This window comes from Pelophylax lessonae (assembly GCF_965119305.1).
Source record: "Pelophylax lessonae genome assembly, chromosome: 6".
Classification (NCBI taxonomy): Eukaryota; Metazoa; Chordata; class Amphibia; order Anura; family Ranidae; genus Pelophylax; species Pelophylax lessonae.
The window spans coordinates 96,906,990-96,925,563 of NC_138773.1; the positions used below are offsets into that span (position 1 = coordinate 96,906,990).

General features: G+C 43.9%; 1 protein-coding gene across 1 annotated transcript in view; it reads right to left on the minus strand.

Moving 5' to 3' along the window:
* Nucleotides 1–465: 465 nt before the first annotated feature.
* The window catches only part of SUN1 (Sad1 and UNC84 domain containing 1), a 135,659-nt gene continuing 117,550 nt past the window's right edge, over nt 466–18,574 (minus strand). The window contains exons 20-23 of the mRNA XM_082260650.1: nt 18,251–18,366; nt 11,225–11,392; nt 11,048–11,144; nt 466–1,020 (exon numbers count right to left, since the gene is read on the minus strand). Coding sequence (XP_082116776.1) covers nt 911–1,020; nt 11,048–11,144; nt 11,225–11,392; nt 18,251–18,366 — 491 coding nt within the window. The 3' untranslated portion in view covers nt 466–910. The remainder of the gene's footprint in view (nt 1,021–11,047; nt 11,145–11,224; nt 11,393–18,250; nt 18,367–18,574) is intronic.

Here is an 18,574-nt window from a genome sequence, read left to right on the forward strand (position 1 = left end):
CAAGAAGACTTTTCACGGTCTGAAAAAAAAAAAAATATATATTGTGTCCAGCGCCTCACTTCTATCGCTCATTGAGCATTGAAGCCAAAAGCATCACAAAGACCACCAGGAAACTAGCATTCCCAGAGAAGAATTTATCAATGGCAGCCTACATGATCCTCTCACGATAGAGTCCCCTTAACAGCTGAATACCTGTGAAATGGGGGAAGCAATAACTGAAAACATTCTACCCACAGACTGCCTTTTTTTTTAGGTAAATGAAAATGGAAAATTAAGAAACATCCAACACACTTTGGTTAGTTCTATACTACTCCATTCCACAGCAGCCCTTGGCAAACATTTTTCATTTTTTTTTTAATAAAGATGAATGACTGTAGGAACTTTCCATATTATGTAAAGGTTACTGGAAACAAGTTCTGCCCATGATAGCCAGACTGCAGCTCTTTATTTTCCAGCATCGGTTAAAAATAAAAATCTTGCTGCCACGGGCAATAGACCCCTTTCCATCACACATATGGCTCGTTGTTGCCCTTACTTAATAAAATTAATGAGCTTAACCTATGTCAGAGCCTGAAACGTCATGCATTTGAATTTCATAGCAAAGATTTGGCTTTAACTGCAGATCTGCAGCATACGATCATTAAATGTACCCTTTAAACTTTGGCTCCCAAATAATGTGTTAGGTCTACTGCTTACTGAACTTCCAATCCTGAGTGATATGCATGCAGCATTTTGTCAAGCAAACTGGCAACATCTAAGTATATATCAAATGGTTTTCCAATTTTGGCATCGAGAGGGATCCTGAAGAAACATCCCTCCTGCTTGTGTTCCCGACTTATTCCAGTGTTCCAGGTTTGAAGTATTTACACAAATAAAAAAACTATGTACACAGAGGACCAGTGTTCTGCCTTTACTTCACTGGGGTTCCATGAGCTCGGAAACGATAAAGACAAGTGTAATCTGCATGACCCCAATTGGACAGGATTCGTAGCTCCACAATTTGAAAAGGCTTCTCATTTTCTACCTGAAGAACAAAAATAGGAACAATCATACACAAAAACTTTTGATTATAAAAAAAACAAAAATTATGTTTAGACTGAGCAAAAATAGAAAACTAAAGACCTGCCAAAGCCTAAATACTGTATAGCTCACCATCTATATGCTTTGGCTTACACATGGCAAGTTAGAAGGCGATAAAAGGACACATTTCCATGCACAATACATCCGACATCCTACTAGTTTCCTGTATGGACAAATTTTCTTTCGACACTCTTCAGCAAATGGCATTCAAATCAAACACTAACATTTTGTAGGTTGGTGCATTTAGCAAGGAGAACACCAGATTTACAATGAATTAAAGACTGGTTGTTAGGGTTTACTATATTATGTAACAGTCGATTGGTTGGAGTACATATTGCTTTAATTAGGATTCGTATCAAAAAAAGTTTGAAAATTTCAAATTAAAATTACATTTTAAAAACACCATTTTACAAGCAGCAGAAGGGGACACTCGATCGACCAGCCGGCACGTTCGCTGGCTGAACAGAGACAAAGACCAGAACCACTTTGTTTTCGTCTAAAAGATATAAGGAACTGGAAGCCATGACCTTACATCACTTCCGGTTTACCCGGATGTAAACCGCACTATTTTAAAAATTAAAAGCATTTGACCACACTGATCTTGGTGTGATCAAATGTTTTTAAGGGCACAGGAGGGTCAATTGCACTGTGGTGAAAACTGTGGGGCAGTGGAAATCTCATACCCCCTTCCCTATTTGGAGCACATTGGAGCACTGTGATATTCATCAGAACTTTGCTGGGACTATTCACAATACCTGTATTAATCAAATGAGTTTTCACATCGGTCAGGGACTATACAGTGCCTTGCAAAATTATTTGGCCCCCTTGAACCTTTCGACCTTTTGCCACATTTCAGGCTTCAAACAAAGATCTAAAACTGTAATTTTTTGTGAAGAATCAACAACAAGTGGAAAAGAATCAACAACAAGTGGAACACAATCATGAAGTGGAACAAAATTTATTGGATATTTCAAACTTTAATAAAAAACTGAAAAAATTTGGCTTGCAAAATTATTTAGCTCCCTTAAGTTAATACTTTGTAGCGCCACCTTTTGCTGCGATTACAGCTGTAAGTCGCTTAGGGTATATCTCTATCAGTTTTGCACATCGAGAGACTGAAATTTTTGCCCATTCCTCCTTGCAAAACAACTCGAGCTCAGTGAGGTTGGATGGAGAGCATTTGTGAACAGCAGTTTTCAGTTCTTTCCACAGATTCTCGATTGGATTCAGGTCTGGACTTTGACTTGGCCATTCTAACACCTGGATATGTTTATTTAAGAACCATTGCATTGTAGATTTTGCTTTATGTTTTGGATCATTGTCTTGTTGGAAGACAAATCTCCGTCCCAGTCTCAGGTCTTTTACAGACTCCATGAGGTTTTCTTCCAGAATGGTCCTGTATTTGGCTCCATCCATCTTCCCATCAATTTTAACCATCGTCCCTGTCCCTGCTGAAGAAAAGCAGGCCCAAACCATGTTTGACAGTGGGGATGGTGTGTTCAGGGTGATGAGCTGTGCTGCTTTAAAGCCAAACATAACGTTTTGCATCGTTGCCAAGAAGTATGATTTGTTTCATCTGACCAGAGCACCTTCTACCACATGTTTGGTGTGTCTCCCAGGTGGCTTGTGGCAAACTTTAAACGACACTTTTTATTGATATCTTTAAGAAATGGCTTGCTTCTTGCCACTATTCCATAAAGGCCAGATTTGTGCAGTATACGACTGATTATTGTCCTATGGACAGAGTCTCCCACCTCAGCTGTAGATCTCTGCAGTTCATCCAGAGTGATCATGGGCCTCTTGGCTGCATCTCTGATCAGTCTTCTCCTTGTATGAGCTGAAAGTTTAGAGGGAGGGCCAGGTCTTCATAGATTTGCAGTGGTCTGATACTCCTTTCATTTCAATATCGCTTGCACAGTGCTCCTTGGGATGTTTAAAACTTGGGAAATCTTTTTGTATCCAAATCCGGCTTTAAACTTCTCCACAACAGTATCTCGGACCTGCCTTGTTCTTCATGATGCTCTCTGCGCTTTAAACGGACCTCTGAGACTATCACAGTGCAGGTGCATTTATACAGAGACTTGATTACACACAGGTGGATTCTATTTATCATCATTAGTCATTTAGGTCAACATTGGATCATTCAGAGATCCTCACTGAACTTCTGGAGAGAGTTTGCTGCACTGAAAGTAAAGGGGCGGAATAATTTTGCACACCCAATTTTTCAGGTTTTTATTTGTTAAAGTTTGAAATATCCAATAAATTTCGTTCCACTTCATGATTGTGTCCCACTTGTTGTTGATTCTTCACAAAAAATTACAGTTTTATATCTTTAAGTTTGAAGCCTGAAATGTAGCAAAAGGTCGCAAAGTTCAAGGGGGCCAAATACTTTCGCAAGGCACTGTATATGAATCTATGAATTTATTTATTCACCCAATTTATATAATAATTGATATTTTATTTGTTTATATGAATTTTGATATTCTTTGATTGAAGTATCAATTACTTATATGTCACGTTTTGTTGATTTATGCACTTATGGATAACGCAACACATTTCATTTCAGCAATTCTAGCACCAGACCTCCGGTGTTAATCTAAAGTGGTACCTGCTTTTAAAGCATTGCCGATTTACGTTGTTTGTCACCGTTGCATGGGCGTGCGCAATTTTAAAGAGTGACATATTTGATAAAAATTCTTACTCTTGAGTAATAGCTTTTATATTTTACCCAAAAAATTGGGTTATATATTGTGTTTATTGGCCAAAAAAAATTGTATTTGGAAAACTGCACAAATACCATGTGATAAAAACTTGCAACACCCACCAATTTATTCTCTATGCCTTTTTTTTTTTTTAAAGCAATGTCATGTTTGGGAGTTCTAAGAAATTTTCTAGCAAAAAATACTGATTGTTACATGTAAACAAAAAAACAGAAAAGGCCTGGGGGTCAAGGGGTTAACAGAGCAGACAACAGAGCTTGATTTTGCTTCTCAGCATGCGCTTGTACTGAGCACCCAAGTGCTTCCGTGTGAGGGGCTAACCCAAGGGAATACAAATTTTTTGAGAGCCCTACACACCTTTTTTCTGACGAGCACCCGATCGATGCTCGTCACACTGCAAGGTCTCTCCCCTTCCTGCTACCCCGAGTGCAGTGCTGGAGACAGGCAGGGAGGAGATAAACAGCACAATTTAAAAAAGCTCATAGGTTTAAGTCCCTTTTGTGTTTAAAAGCCCCATTTATTTCTGAAAGCACCACTGCCTAATAAACATCAACCCTTCATATTTTCCATTCTGGCAAAACCATTTCAAGGTTTAAATGGAGACATACAGCCATTGAAAATCCCCAGTGATAAAACGGGCTTATTCAATAGCATTGTAAATGAATGAGACCGTTGTCTTATTTTTATAAACCCATAAATAATTTTTTAGTAAATTATGTCTATTTAAAAAAATTCGATTTTATTTAAATATGGTTTTGGCAAAAATGGGATTTTTGACTTACCGTAAAATACATTTCTCTGATGTGTATTGACGGACACAGCACTTCCTCTTCTTGATCATAGGATTATGATGCCCCCTACAGGACTAGGACACTAGGCAGAGAAAAAAAAGTTTGAGCACGCCTATGGGGCAGTCCCTGGGGGTATACTCCCAATTCCTGCTATAGGTCTTCAGTTTTGTAACAAGCAGTGTCAGAAGAAAAACCCAACTCCATAGAGGGGCGGGTGCTGTGTCAATCAATGAACATCGAAATGGATTCTACGGCAAGTCAAAATTCCAATTTTCCCTTTCGTTCATTGACGGACACAGCACTTCATCTTCTTGACTGTAGTGACTTTCCAAAGTAGTGTCAAACATGAGTGGGAACAGCAGAACAAAACTTCCAAGGCTAAACCTTGGAAGTTTAAATGTCAACTTGGTAACTTGGAGTTCAAATGTCAACAGATGGAGCTCACCTGTAAAAAAAAAAAAAAAAAAAAAAAAAAAAAACACCCTCAAAAGGGAGGACAAGTTCTCTAAAAACAGCAGCCTACAAAGCTTTGCGGCCAAAAGGAAGCATCTGTAGATGCCAACACATCCACTTTATAAAACTTAGTTAATGTGTGTACAGATGACCAGGTGGCTGCCTTGCAAACCTGCATCACAGAGCCTGGTGCTGGAAGGCCCAGGAGGCACTAAGCGCCCAAGTAGAGTCGGGTCTGATCTATCTGGAAATGGTCGAAGCAGAGGCAGCCAGCCCTTTGCGAGGTCCATTCGTGAGGACAAATAGGGAGTCTTCATTCAGATGAAAATCAGATGACCTTTGGAAGGAACGAGGCACATGGACGAAGAACCACCTTAACCCTGTGAACTGCCAGGTAAGGTGAACGACAAGACAACGCCGCCAGTTCAGACAACCTGCGCGCAGAAGTAATGGCCACCAAAAAAAAAAAAAAAAAAAAACACCTTCTGAGACAACGTAAGCTGGGGAATCTCCCTATTATTTTTAAAAGGGAGGCTTCTGGAGAACTGACAACACCAAAATTGAGGTCCCAAGGCGGCCATGGAGAATGCACTGGGGGAATCAAGTGTGTCATGCCCTGTAGAAAGGTATGCACCAATGAGTGTGTGGCCAACAGACATTGAAAGAAAACCGCCAAGGCTGAGACCTGGCTTTTGATGGTACCCAAGGCCAGGCGCTGCTCAACCCTTCGGAGGAAAGCCAAGATCAGAGTCACCAAAAAGGAACAAGGGTGAACTCTGAGGGATTCACACCACTCAACGAAAGTCTTCCACGTGCGATGGTAAATCTTTCCAGAAGTAGATTTTCTAGCTTTTAACAGCTAGAGTTAGACAACCCTCTATCCTTCAGCACCTGGCTTTCAACAGCCAACTTGTCAAAGCCAGCGACTGTAAAAGCAGGATGGAAGATTGGGCCTTGGGACAACATATCCTCCCTGAGAGGAAGTCTCCAAGGAGCATCAGCAACCAGCCACACCTGATCAGTGTACCAAGACCGGCGAGGCCAGTCTGGAGCCACTAGGATGACCAGAATCTGTACAGCAGAGGGGACTGGAATGAATCGTTCTGCCCACCTTCGAATATCGGCTCATTCTACTTTCCGAGCCGCCACTTCCTGTGCCCCCCTTGGTGATTGACATAGGCCAAAGCCATTGCATTGTCCGATTGAATCCGTACAGGACACCCCTGGAGACTACATTGATCTGTAGCCTGAACTCTTCCAGGAGACCAGACCCCCCTGGTGCACACTGCGCCGAGGACACCTCCCCCCACCCAGATAGGCCGGCATCCGTGGAGACAACCGTCCAGTACAGGGGAAGAAATTATTTTCCCTGACAAAGTACTCCAGCTCAACAGGATTAGATTGTCCAGAGACTGAGAAATCTTGTTCCATTTTACCAGAATCTCCTTTTGCAGAGATCTCCTGTGGAACTGTGCAAACGAAACCGCCTCAAAAAAGGTCGACGCCATCAGGCCCAGCAACCTCCAGCAAGTCCGAAGGGACAACCGTCTGCTGGATAGCAGAAGCCAAATTGCCTCCTGCAACTTTTGAAGTTTCTCCAGAGGAAGAAACACTCTGGCTAAGGACAAATCCAGAGTCAGACCGAGATAGTCCAGGCTTCTGAAGATTCAGAATCCAACCGAACTCCCTCAGCATTTGCAGAGCAATCTCCAAGTTCTCCAACAAGACAGTCAAAGACTCTGCTTGTAAAAGATCGTCCAGGTACCCCAGTACCGCAATCCTGGGCCAACGCAATCATGCTAGAAACAGGATCAACACTGTTGTGAAGACCAGAGGTGAGACCAAAGGGTAAGGCCACGAACTGATAATGCTCCTCGCCCACAGCAAATCGAAGAAGCACTGATAGGAGACACATATTGGGATGTGAAGGTAGGCATCCTTGATGTCGATGTAGGTGAGAAAATCGCGCTGATGTAAGGACACCACCACCATGGGCATTGACTTCATTCGAAAATTCGGTACCCGCACAAAGCAGTTTAGCGCCTTGAGGTCCAGTATTGGACACACCTTTCCCTCCGTCCAAGGAACTGTAAACCGGTTTGAGGAAAAACCTTGAAAATGTTTCGACTTTGGAATCGGAACAATCGCCCCTTGAAGCAACAAGTCTTGCACCGCGCCTTAGGGATCCTTTAATCGATCCGGGGACAGCCGCAGGTTGGAAGGGAAGAATGTTTCCGGTGGATATGATGAAAACTCGATCCTGTAGCCGGAGCGAATGACTACGTGGACCCACTTGTCCTGGATCAGGGAGGTCCACGGATCCAGCAGCGAAGATGTCTCCCCACCCCAGGTATGGGTGAGGGAGCCCCTTCATGCACAGGAAAGCTGGTCCACAGGACTGGCAGAACCCGTTCGTGGTTTGCCCGAAGACTTCTTGGAACCCCCAGCGGAGGGCCGCTTGTGAGCCGAAAAGGAAAATTCCCTGTCTGCGATGGGACTCCTTACCCTTAGAAGCCTGAGGAAGAAGAGTACTCTTTACCCCTGTGAGGCCTTTGATGAGGTCATCAAAGGAAGCTCCAAACAGGCGATCCCCATGAATGAAAGATCGGACAAGACCTTTTTAGAAGCCTGGTCCGCAGACCAGCATTTCAGTCAGATAATGTGCCGCAGGACCACTGCTGAGACAGTCTAGAAATCAGAGGAGCGGCATCCAAAGAGGCGTCACAAATAAAAAAACTGTAGCCCTTGGACCAACTGATCCGCCAGCTCCACAAAAGGCAGGGGGGAGCGGTTTCTCCTCCAGGTCCCGGCGTAGCATTTTAGCCTATTCAGTCATAGCTTGTGACATTAGGGTAATAGTAAATACCGGCCTAAGTGGCGACCCAGCCACAGTGAACATATGGCGGGTCAAGGCCTCTGACCGCCTATCCCCCTGGTCTGAGAAAACCGGGGACTCTTCAACCGGAATTACAGTGGCTTCATTTAACCTGGAAACTGGGGATTCCACTACAGAAGGTACCATCCATTTTTTAAGGAGGGGTCCTCAAAAAGGTACCACATTGCAAAACGCTTAGGGATTGCAAGGGTGCGTTTTGGGCACCCCCACTGTTTTGAGACAATATTGTCAAAGGAGAAGGGGAACACTCTCGCCGCTTTTGAGGACCTGTGGATGCCAAAGATGACCCACACCTCTGATGCTACGTTAGTCGCATCTTCCATATGCAAGGTTTCCCACACAGATACAACCAGTGTATCCACTAGCGCCTTTTCATGTGCGGTTAGAGGAATCATCCTCACTATCTGAGCATGCAGGGTGCGTGGATGCAGATCTCGAAGGGTAACTTGCATTCGAAGCGGCCAAATCAGACTCTGGATCGGAGGAGACAGAAGAAGCAGATGAAGAGGGGGGCGCTTTTGGTCCTGGGCAAACGGGCTAACCTAATTTACTTTGGACACCAAGGACTCCAAGACTGCCATCAGTGAAGACAGTTGTTGGACCCTGGAGGGCCCTGCAGCCTCAGAGGGCAGGCGGTGAAACATGCTTCATGGACTCTTTTGGAACCCACAAAAAGAAGTGTAATAAAAAAGATGGAGGAACAAATGCCATTAAAGAAAAAATTGCCAGGACCAGAGATCCCAGCAAGGAACTAGGTCCTTACTCCTGACTAGGCAGAAAAAAAACTGAAGACCTATAGCAGGAAGTGGGAGTGTACCCCCAGGGATTGCCCCATAGGCGTGCTCAAGTTTTTTTTTCCCGGCCTAGTGTCCTACTCCTGTAGGGGGCATCATAATCCTATGATCAAGAAGAGGAAGTGCTGTGTCCGTCAATGAACATCAGAGAAATTTCACGGTAAGTCAAAAATCCAATTTTTACCAAAACCTATTTAAATAAAATCGAATTTTTACATAGACATAATTAACTAAAAAATTATTTATGGGTTTATAAAAATGAGACAACGGTCTCATTCATTTACAATGCTATTGGGGGCAGTATATTTCTACGGTCAAGAAAATGAAGTGCTGTGTCTGTCAATGAATGAACAATACATTTTTTTTTAGCAGGACAATTAGATTGTCATTATGGACAAATAGATTGGGACCCCGTTTTGGACAAGTAGTTTTCTTAAAAACCCATGGGAGTAGTAATTATTTTGAGACAGTTATACATTTTTGCACGAGTGTCAAAAAATACTCACTTTTCCTTGCCACATATACTATGCCTCCCTACATTATTAGCTACACACTGTTACACTATAAGCTAAATGTAAGTGGTGGGCTACCAATCCATTTACATTTTCAGCAATGCGAGTCAACTGAGGTGACTTCCAGAAAGCAATGTTTCTTAACATGCAAATAGCGTATGTAGCTTCTATTGTTGTAGTTTTATTGCATACAAACAATACAGTTTGCATTTAACATATCCGGGGATTTTCATATTATACCAGCACTCAAAACAGCAAAACAGATAATTTATGGGCAACATGTCCAAAAGTACTCCCCTTTAAAGGAAATTTAAAGCAAACCTAAAGTCAAAAACTGGCTTTTTTTTGCAGCCAGTTTCTGACCTTCATTTTTCTTGTAATTCCGTGACTGAGCTTGAACAAACCTCACCATCAAGAAATGATGTGATAAATCCACATTTAACTTAAGACACACAGACTTTCATCTCACATTCAGCCAACATTAAAACGATTGTAAAGTATCATTTTTTTTCCTATAAAAATAACAAACATGTTCTACTTACCTGCTCTGTGCAGTGGTTTTGCACAAAGCAGCCCAGATCCTCTTCTTTTGGGGTCCCACCCTCTTGCTCCTCCTCATTTGCTCACTGACTTTTGATTGACCGTAGCGGGAGCCAATGGCGTCGTCCACGGTCTCGGCCAATAAGGAGGGAGTCCTGGACAGCAGAGACTCTTGTGCAACATCGCTGGATCGAGATAGGCAAGTATCCAGTCAGCAGCTATCTTCACTGAGCTCTACAGAGTATAACTTCAGCTCTCCACCCCCTGCTTTCTGAAAGCTCAGGCAGACTGTAAAAATTCTGGACTTTGAACGGATGTAGAGAAGAGAAGATTGCAGATATAGGTACAACATATTTGTTTAATCCATGTATCACCATGTCTCAGTGCAGAAAGCAAAATGACTCAGACCACTGAAGATATGGTTGTAGTATTTATCCACAGTTTTAGAGCTTCTGGGACTTTCTGGGATAACTAAAAGCAATTTTTTTTTTTTTTTTAAGAAAAACCGATTGCCAATTGCTGGCATTAAAATGCCCTTTTTACTTACCTATAGCTGTGATCACGTGAAGTTCCAGTACCAAATCTTCCCTCTTCCTTTGTGTACATCCAGTGCTGTCCTTCAGGTGTACATATCACTCACTGCCTGTGTGACATGAACAATTCCTATATGCTGTCCAGTGACAGGATAGTTTCATGATTCAGAGGAAAGTGACGTCAGTATGATGGGACTAGTGATCTCTGGTACATTTGCAGCCCCAGATTATCGGTTGCCAGCATTCAAACTGCATCTACCAGGAACTTGGATGTAGGACTTAAGCTGGATATAGACAGATCGCAATTCGGCTGGCTCAGCAGAGACCAGATGAATTTTTTATCTGTGTGTGTGTGGCCCTCCCTGTTCGACATACATCAATCGTTAGACCGATGGTACATGCTGAAAACTTCTGTTCGGTGGCTGTAGCCACTAATCAGCATTTTCTTACAGCAATGCTCCTACGAGAAAGATTTCTCCATCAACCTCGCTTGTGTGGATGGAGGAATCTGTTTTTGTTTAGCCCGCTATGCCCAGCTTTCGGTAAGTATATCTTGCTCAGGAAAGAAACATAGAAATCCTTGCAGTAAGGTTAGAGGTAGATGGAAGGGAGTTCATATTTTGCTCAGAGTGGGGCTTCAAAGTTGGTTTTAGACTGCCATCTTTATTTACTGGCCATTTTTGAAGCATGTTCAATTTAAGTACAAAAGTTACAGCACAAAGAACCACCTACCGACACTTGAAACGTTTGCAGAGGCTCTCCCTCTTCATCATAAATAGACTGAACCAACATTGTCCCATCTTCCTGATACTCATCTTCCAACCCCTTTCAAGAAACAAACATACTGTGAATATAAAATCATGCATACACCAGAGACCTAAATACATGAAAAAGGGTTCACTTACATATACAGCAAAATCCTTGGGTGCACTTGTGATGTTTCCAGTGGGGGAGAGAGACTTGGGAATGTGTTCTAAAGAGAAAGCGGTTGGGAAAATTGCCATTGATAGTCGTACAACCAGATATCCTTGAGCACCTTTAAATGCCCAGCAGTTCCCAGGATACATGTCAGGCTGGCAAAAGAAAATTCAAAATTTAGAGCATGGTCTTTTCAAAAATTTGATGTACTAACGTCTGCAACTGCAGCAACTTCAAGTGCCATTTAATATTCTCGATTTGTACTTATTAGCAGAAGCCTATAGCAATCAATCAGAAAGACTGTTTGACTAGACAATTGGATTTACTCCCCACTCTAGGAGCCACAATACATATCAGCTGCAACTCTTAAAAAGTCATCACAACACTTAATTTATTAATGCGTTTGATTTCTTAGGACATGTAGTACTTTGTCCCATCTTCCTAGGTGCTGTCCAAAGCTTCTGCAAGGTCAGACCCTTCCCCCAAGGTGTCCAAAAGCGGTCAGTCAAAATAGTCATCTTACTAGCTCCACTGATTGACAGTCGTGGTGAAGAGGCACCCTGTCTGACATCACAACTTGCCTTGGACAGCACCCAAGAAGATGGGGCAAATTACTACATGCAACTTTGTCCTCTGGGAAAAATAAAACAAAGAAAAAAGGAAAAAAGGGAGAAAAAAAAAAAAAAGAAAAAAGGTTGGGCTTGGCAGCAGGAGCTTTCATAAGAAGATCATGTCATTTTTACAATTACTCTAAGCTCCCCCTGATACCACTGTGTTGAAACAGTTATTGAGCCTTCTTGATTTTTTGTTTTCTTTGCACTGGGCCGTTGTTGGCCTTGTGTAAAGTCCACTGTATGTTACCTGTTTTCTACTTATAATAAAAAAAGAAAAAAAAAAAAATCGAAGTGGGACCATTTCTTTATGCCACTTGAATCTCTATGCAATCCTTCCCTACGCTTTCCCTTTCTAGTAAATTTGTCACTCAAGTCTTGTGAGTAACTGTGGTATTTATTCAAGACATTTTTCACACAGTAAGGCTCCTTTTACTCTTGTGCAACCTGAAAAAGTCGTGCGACTGACGATTTTGACTGGACTTGATGCAATGCCTGTGTAATCTTGAGGTCTATGAACCAAGTCGCAACAAAGTCAGACCAAAGTAATGCAGGGACTACTTTGCAGTCGCACAGATATGAACAGTACTCATTGGAAATCATGGGGTATGACTTGTCATGCGACTTTGCAGTCCCAAGTCACATACGTGTGAAATGGGCCTTAAAGGACACAACTGCTTAAACAACGAGTCTCTCCTTTTTAGCGAGCATAGAATATCACAATATATTATGCAATATATATTATGCTGTAAAATATGCCCACTGAAAACACTCAGCACATTGATTTAAATGATTTTGGAGTTCATTACTATGTGGGCTCTGGTGGACAACAGTGTTTTGATTATACACTGTGCAGGATCTCTTCACTTCAATGAGCATATAATGAGGTCTGAAGGGAAAGCTGCACACTGAAGGTGTTTTTTTTTTTTTTTAACTTGATGCATAGATTACACAAAGGTAAAAACTGGATTTTTGACTTACCGTAAAATCCCTCTCTCTTAGGTTCATTGACGGACGCAGTCCTCTGATGCATATCTGTAGTGTTATACTGCCCCCTACAGGAGTAGGGCGCTAGGCAGAAAAAGTTCTGGCTACACCTATGGGCAGTCCCAGGGGGTATACCCTCTCTCTTCCTGCATAGGATGTCAGTTTAGTATCAAAGCAAAGCAGTGTCAGAGAAAACAATACCAACCCAACTGTAAATAGAGGGGCGGGTACTGCATCCGTCAATGAACCTAAGAGAAAAGGATTTTACGATAAGTCAAAAATCCAGTTTTCTCCATCGTTCATTGATAGACGCAGTCCTCTGATGCATATCAGTAGGGACGTCCCAAAGCAGTACCACAAAAATGAGGGGTGAAAAAAGACGGAAAAAAACAAGTCCCCAAGGCTAAACACAGCCAACTAGGCAACACGGAACTCATCAGAACAGCATGATGAGGCCCACCTGAAACAAACCGTAAACACTCAAGGAAGGCCAAAAAGCCTTAACAGCAGTCTGCAAAACTTTGCGGCCAAATCAGCTGATGCCAACACATCCACTTTAAAAAATTTAGTAAAGGTGTGAACAGACGACCAGGTAGCCGCCTTGCAAACCTTGAGCACAGATGCCTGATGGCAAAAAGCCCAGGAAGAACTAAGCGCCCGAGTAGAATGCGCCTTAACAGGAAAAGGTGGTACCTGACCCTTAATTGAATAAGCCTGCACCACTGTCTGTCTGATCCATCTGGAATAGTCACAGCAGACGCAGGCAGCCCTTTCTTTGGGCCATCCGTGAGTACAAAGAGCAAATCTGACTTACGAAAAGACTCAGTAGTCGCCAAGTACACCTTGATTGCCCGAACTACATCCAGAATATGCAGAGCATATTCCTTAGGATGTTTGGGCTTAGGACACAAAGATGGTAATACAATGTCCTCATTTAAGTGAAAACTAGAAACCACCTTCGGAAGGAAGGACGGATCCGGACGAAATACCACTTTGTCTCTATGAACCACCATACAGGGAGGATGACCGGACAATGCCGCCAGCAACGACACGCGCGCAGAAGTAATAGCCACCAAGAAGGCCACCTTCTGGGATAGGTTAAGCAGAGGAATCTCCCGAATGCTTTAGAAGGGAGGTTTCTGGAGAACCGACAGCATCAAATTAAGGTCCAAAGGTGGCTACGGAGGTCGCACCAGAGGTACCAAGTGTCGCACCCCCTAGGTGAAGTTAACTCACCAGAGAATGGGTGACCAACAGCCTTTGATCAACTCCCCATTGAAGGAAAGCCAAGATCCAAGCCACCGAGTAAGAGCGAGTGGGAGCCCCAAGAGACTCACACCACACAATATACAACTTCCACATACGATGATAGATCTTCCTAGAAGTCGCTTTTCTCGCTTTAAGCAGAGTAGGAATTACTGAGGCAGATAATCCCCTGTCCTTCAGCCCCTGTCTTTCAACAGCCAAGCTGTCAAAGAGCAGGATGAAAGATTGGCCCTTGAGACAGTAGATCTTCCCTGAGAGGAAGTCTCCAAGGAGTGTCAGCGACTAGCCTGACCAGGTCGGAGTACCAGGCTTGGCAAGGCCAGTCTGGAGCCACAAGAATGACTCGAATCCCTTCCGCCTCGATCCTGCGAAGAAGTCTCGGCAGCAACTTGAGAGGAGGAAAAGCATACATCAGCTGATACTGATCCCACGGGGACACCAGCGCATCTGCGGCATGTGACAGAGGGTCCCGCGAGCGGGCCACAAACCTCTGCACTTTCCTGTTGATTCGAGACGCCAACAGATCCACATCTGGAGTGCCCCAACGGAGGCACAACTGCTGGAACACCTCTGGATGGAGGGACCATTCCCCTGCAGCCAAGGCCTGTCGACTTAGGTAATCCGCCTGCCAATTTTCCACTCCTGGAATGTGAACATTGGAGAGGGCTGGAACAAGGTGCTCTGCCCAGCAAAGAAGGCCTGCCACTTTCAAGACCGCAAGAACACTCTTGGTGCCCCCTTGGTGATTGACATAAGTCATGGCCGTGGCATTGTCCGATTGAATGTGCACTGGACAACCTCTCAGGCGCTTGGTCCAGTGGACTAGGCAAAGCCAGATCGCTCTCAGCTCCAGGACATTGATCAGTAACCTGGATTCCTCCAGGGATCAGACTCCCTGAGCAGAGAATCTGCCGAGGAATCCTCCCCACCCGGACAGGTTTGCATCCGTGTTGACAATTGTCCAGTATATAGGGAGGAAGGATTTTCCTTACTTGAGCATCGGGGACCGAAGCCTCAAGATCAGCAACTCCCTGGTGACCTGGCTCAGCTGGATCCAAATGTTCAGAGTTTGGATTCTTGTTCCATTTGAGAAGGATTTCCCTCTGGAGGATCCTTGTGTGGAACTGAGCGAAAGGGACTGCCTCAAAAGACACCATCAGTCCCAGAACTCGCATACAGGTTCGAAGGGACAACCATTTGATGGACAGCAACCGCTGAACCGCAGTCTGAAGTTACAAGAGTTTTTCCCGGAGGAAGAAACACCCTGGCTGAGGGTTCAAAGTCAGGCTCAGATAGCCCAGTCTCATGGAAGGGACCAGAGACAACTTCTGAAGGATCAGAATCCACCCGAACTCCTACAGAGTTCTGATGGTGATTTCCAATTCGTTGTCAGCACCGTAGGGGACTCTGCACAGAGAAGCAGATCGTCCAGGTTAACTCAGGACCGATATCCCCCGCTGCTGTAGCAGCGTGAGGATTGGAGCCAACACCTTCGTGAAAACTCGAGGAGCAGAGGCGAGACCAAAGTGTAACGCCACAAACTGATAGTGATCCTCTCACATGGCAAAACAGAGAAACCGTTGGTGACCTGCACAGATTGATGTCTATGGAGGCCAGGAAATCCCCCTGATGTAGAGAAGCCACCACCGTGCGAACCGATTCCATCTTAAATTTCTGAATTCGCACAGAATCATTCAGTGCCTTTAGGTCCAGGATTGGAGGCACTTTGCTTTCCTTCCTGGGAACCATCAGAAACTGCCCAGGGTAAAGGGAGGGGCTCCACCCACAGAACGCCTCCAGGAACTCCCATACAGATTCCTAGCAGAAGAATCCACCGCAAAATGGCTGAACCGGGTGTCCCAAGATGGCCGCTGATCTCTGCCGCACATGTGGCTACAAGAAAATGGCAGCCCAAGTGGAGCAACTGAGGACCCTCAGGGGGCCCCCCTAGACTCCATAGCGTTAGCGATCAGCAGGTGGGCCCTGGAAGTACAGACCGAGACACCTCCCCACCCTCCCCCGCACGAAAGTTAGCTCGGCGCCGACACCCTCCCCCCCCCCCCCGACCCCCATTCAGCCTGAGAACGTAGTCCCAGCCCCCGGGAGTAGGCCCACCAAACAGCCCCCTGCGTGGTTGGGGGGAATAGAAGAGGGGGTGCATGACCGGACAGAGGGGAACCCCGGATTGTGAGTGTCCCAGGGAGGGGCCCGCATCCACCCCAAAATCCGCCATGGGGAAAGGGGGGGGGGGGGGGAACATTTACTCACCATACCAGGAACACAGGCAGGCGCCACCTCCTGACAGGACCCCGGCCAAATAGGTACGATGTGACTCGGGCCTAGACCCGGTCGTGTGCGACCTGGCTAGACTTTAACTCGCGGGGCCAGTCCCCGTCCAGTAAGACTGTCGCAGCCGACCCAGCGCAGAGTTAGGTCTGCATGCCCTGGCCGGCTGGGGTGACCACTAGATCTATACATCCAGCCTGCGGCTCAGATCAGGCATAGTTGCTTGTAGAACTTACAGGAAAAAAAATCCTGAGAAAGCTAGCTAAAAAATGTTCTACATAAAAAAAAAAACTATTTTTGCCAGGACCAGAGATCCCAGCAAGGAACTAGGTCCTTACTCCTGACTAGGCAGATTAAAACGGACATCCTATGCAGGAAGAGAGGGTATACCCCCTGGGACAGCCATAGGCATAGCCAGAACTTTTTTTGCTGCCTAGTGTCCTACTCCTGTAGGGGGCAGTATAACCCTACTGATATGTATCAGAGGACTGTGTCTGTCAATGAACAATAGAGAAAGACCATCAGGCTTGAGAAGCACTTTATATAGTCACATAGTGTGGTATTCAAGCTACATATTGTGCCTAAAGCACTCATTTTAAGAACATAATTAATGCATTCCTTTAGCAGTAATTTACATTCTGAACATTCCTATAGTTCTGCATACACTTGTAAATGATCTGAGTAGAATAAAAGTTTACAGCAAAATGATATTCTTCTCGCATTGGCAAACCTATACAGTGCAAAAAAATGTTTCATTTAAATTTTTGTTTAAACTTGTATTTTACATTTTAGGCTCCGTTCACATGTAGGTGTTTTGGGGCGTTTTTGGGGAGTTTTTCTGCTCTAGGATCAGCTCTCAAAACGCCCAACAAGACAAATCCTATTCATTTCAATGGTCCCTGTTCACATCTGAGCGTTTTGAAGCTGTGAGCAAAACGCCCAATGCTCAAAAAAGTACATGAGCTTCTTTTTGGGCAGATTACAAGCGTTTTCCATTGATCTCTATTCAATCTAAAAACGCCTGCACAAAAAACGCCTGTAAATCGCGGTAAAAATCGCGGTAAAACCGCGTGAAAACGCTACGCTCAGGTGTGAATGTAGCCTTAGGACAAACTGTAAAAAATGTATTTAGAACTTTGCATCATTAATTAAAACTACTCTGGTAGAACAATTTAAACAAATTCACTGGCTTATTTTTCTATATCTTGAGTCGTTAGTTCATGAACTAGAAAATAAATCATGGCATTCAATCAGATCACCATTTTCACTGATCCTTTGTCTTCTGACTCCTGACAAACTGATAAAGAAAAATAAATAATCAAAGCGGAACATGTATTAATTTATGCCTGCCTTGATGGGCATCACCGCCCTGGGGCTGTAGTACAAGATGTGAGAAACGCTGGCCAAGAAATCAGACCTGATGGCATAATCTTATTCCAAATAACTGTTGTGTGTTCATATACCCTCAGATAAGGAAAACATACTGCTGTCCCACTCATCTGACCACATCTTTATGTAAGATCATACAGCTCAGGTTTGCTGGCACCCCTTTTTGCTAATGAAACTGAGCTATGCTTGATCCTGCTTCATGAAAGCATTAGAACACATACAGCCAGGCAAGCTATACAGTGCTTTCCAAAATGAATTGGCCTGGTGTTGAAAGCCCTGCAGACGTGTTAAAATTTCTATAGATACGAGGCTATGTACAATTATAAATACTACATTGTGTGTTGGTTTTTAATGTGCAGTTGTAGGATATTTTGTGGTTTGTACACAATGCTACACATAGCGATATGCAACGCAAATCTAAACACTTGCCTAATAAAAACATGATCAAAAAAAAAATAGGTATTTTTTCCTCACCTGTATTACCACTCTGGGAGACTGAGATAAATACCACAATGGAATTCCAAACAAACTTAGGAGTGCTGTTTTTGTTCCATAGGTTTCTGAACAACGAGTACCCAAAATGCTGCCACCTAGATGAATCAGACAAATCAGGTTGGCTTTAACAGATTCAGAGAAAATTTACAAAAATGGAGGATACAAAAGTAATCTTAGGAATCAATACAGATGGGAATAAATTGTGACTCCTGTATAGGCAGTTTTACTTACTTCCCTTTTGACACTCAGTTTCACGATAGGAAAGCAGAACCCTGGAGTTATAGCTCACTGGAACAGATTTCA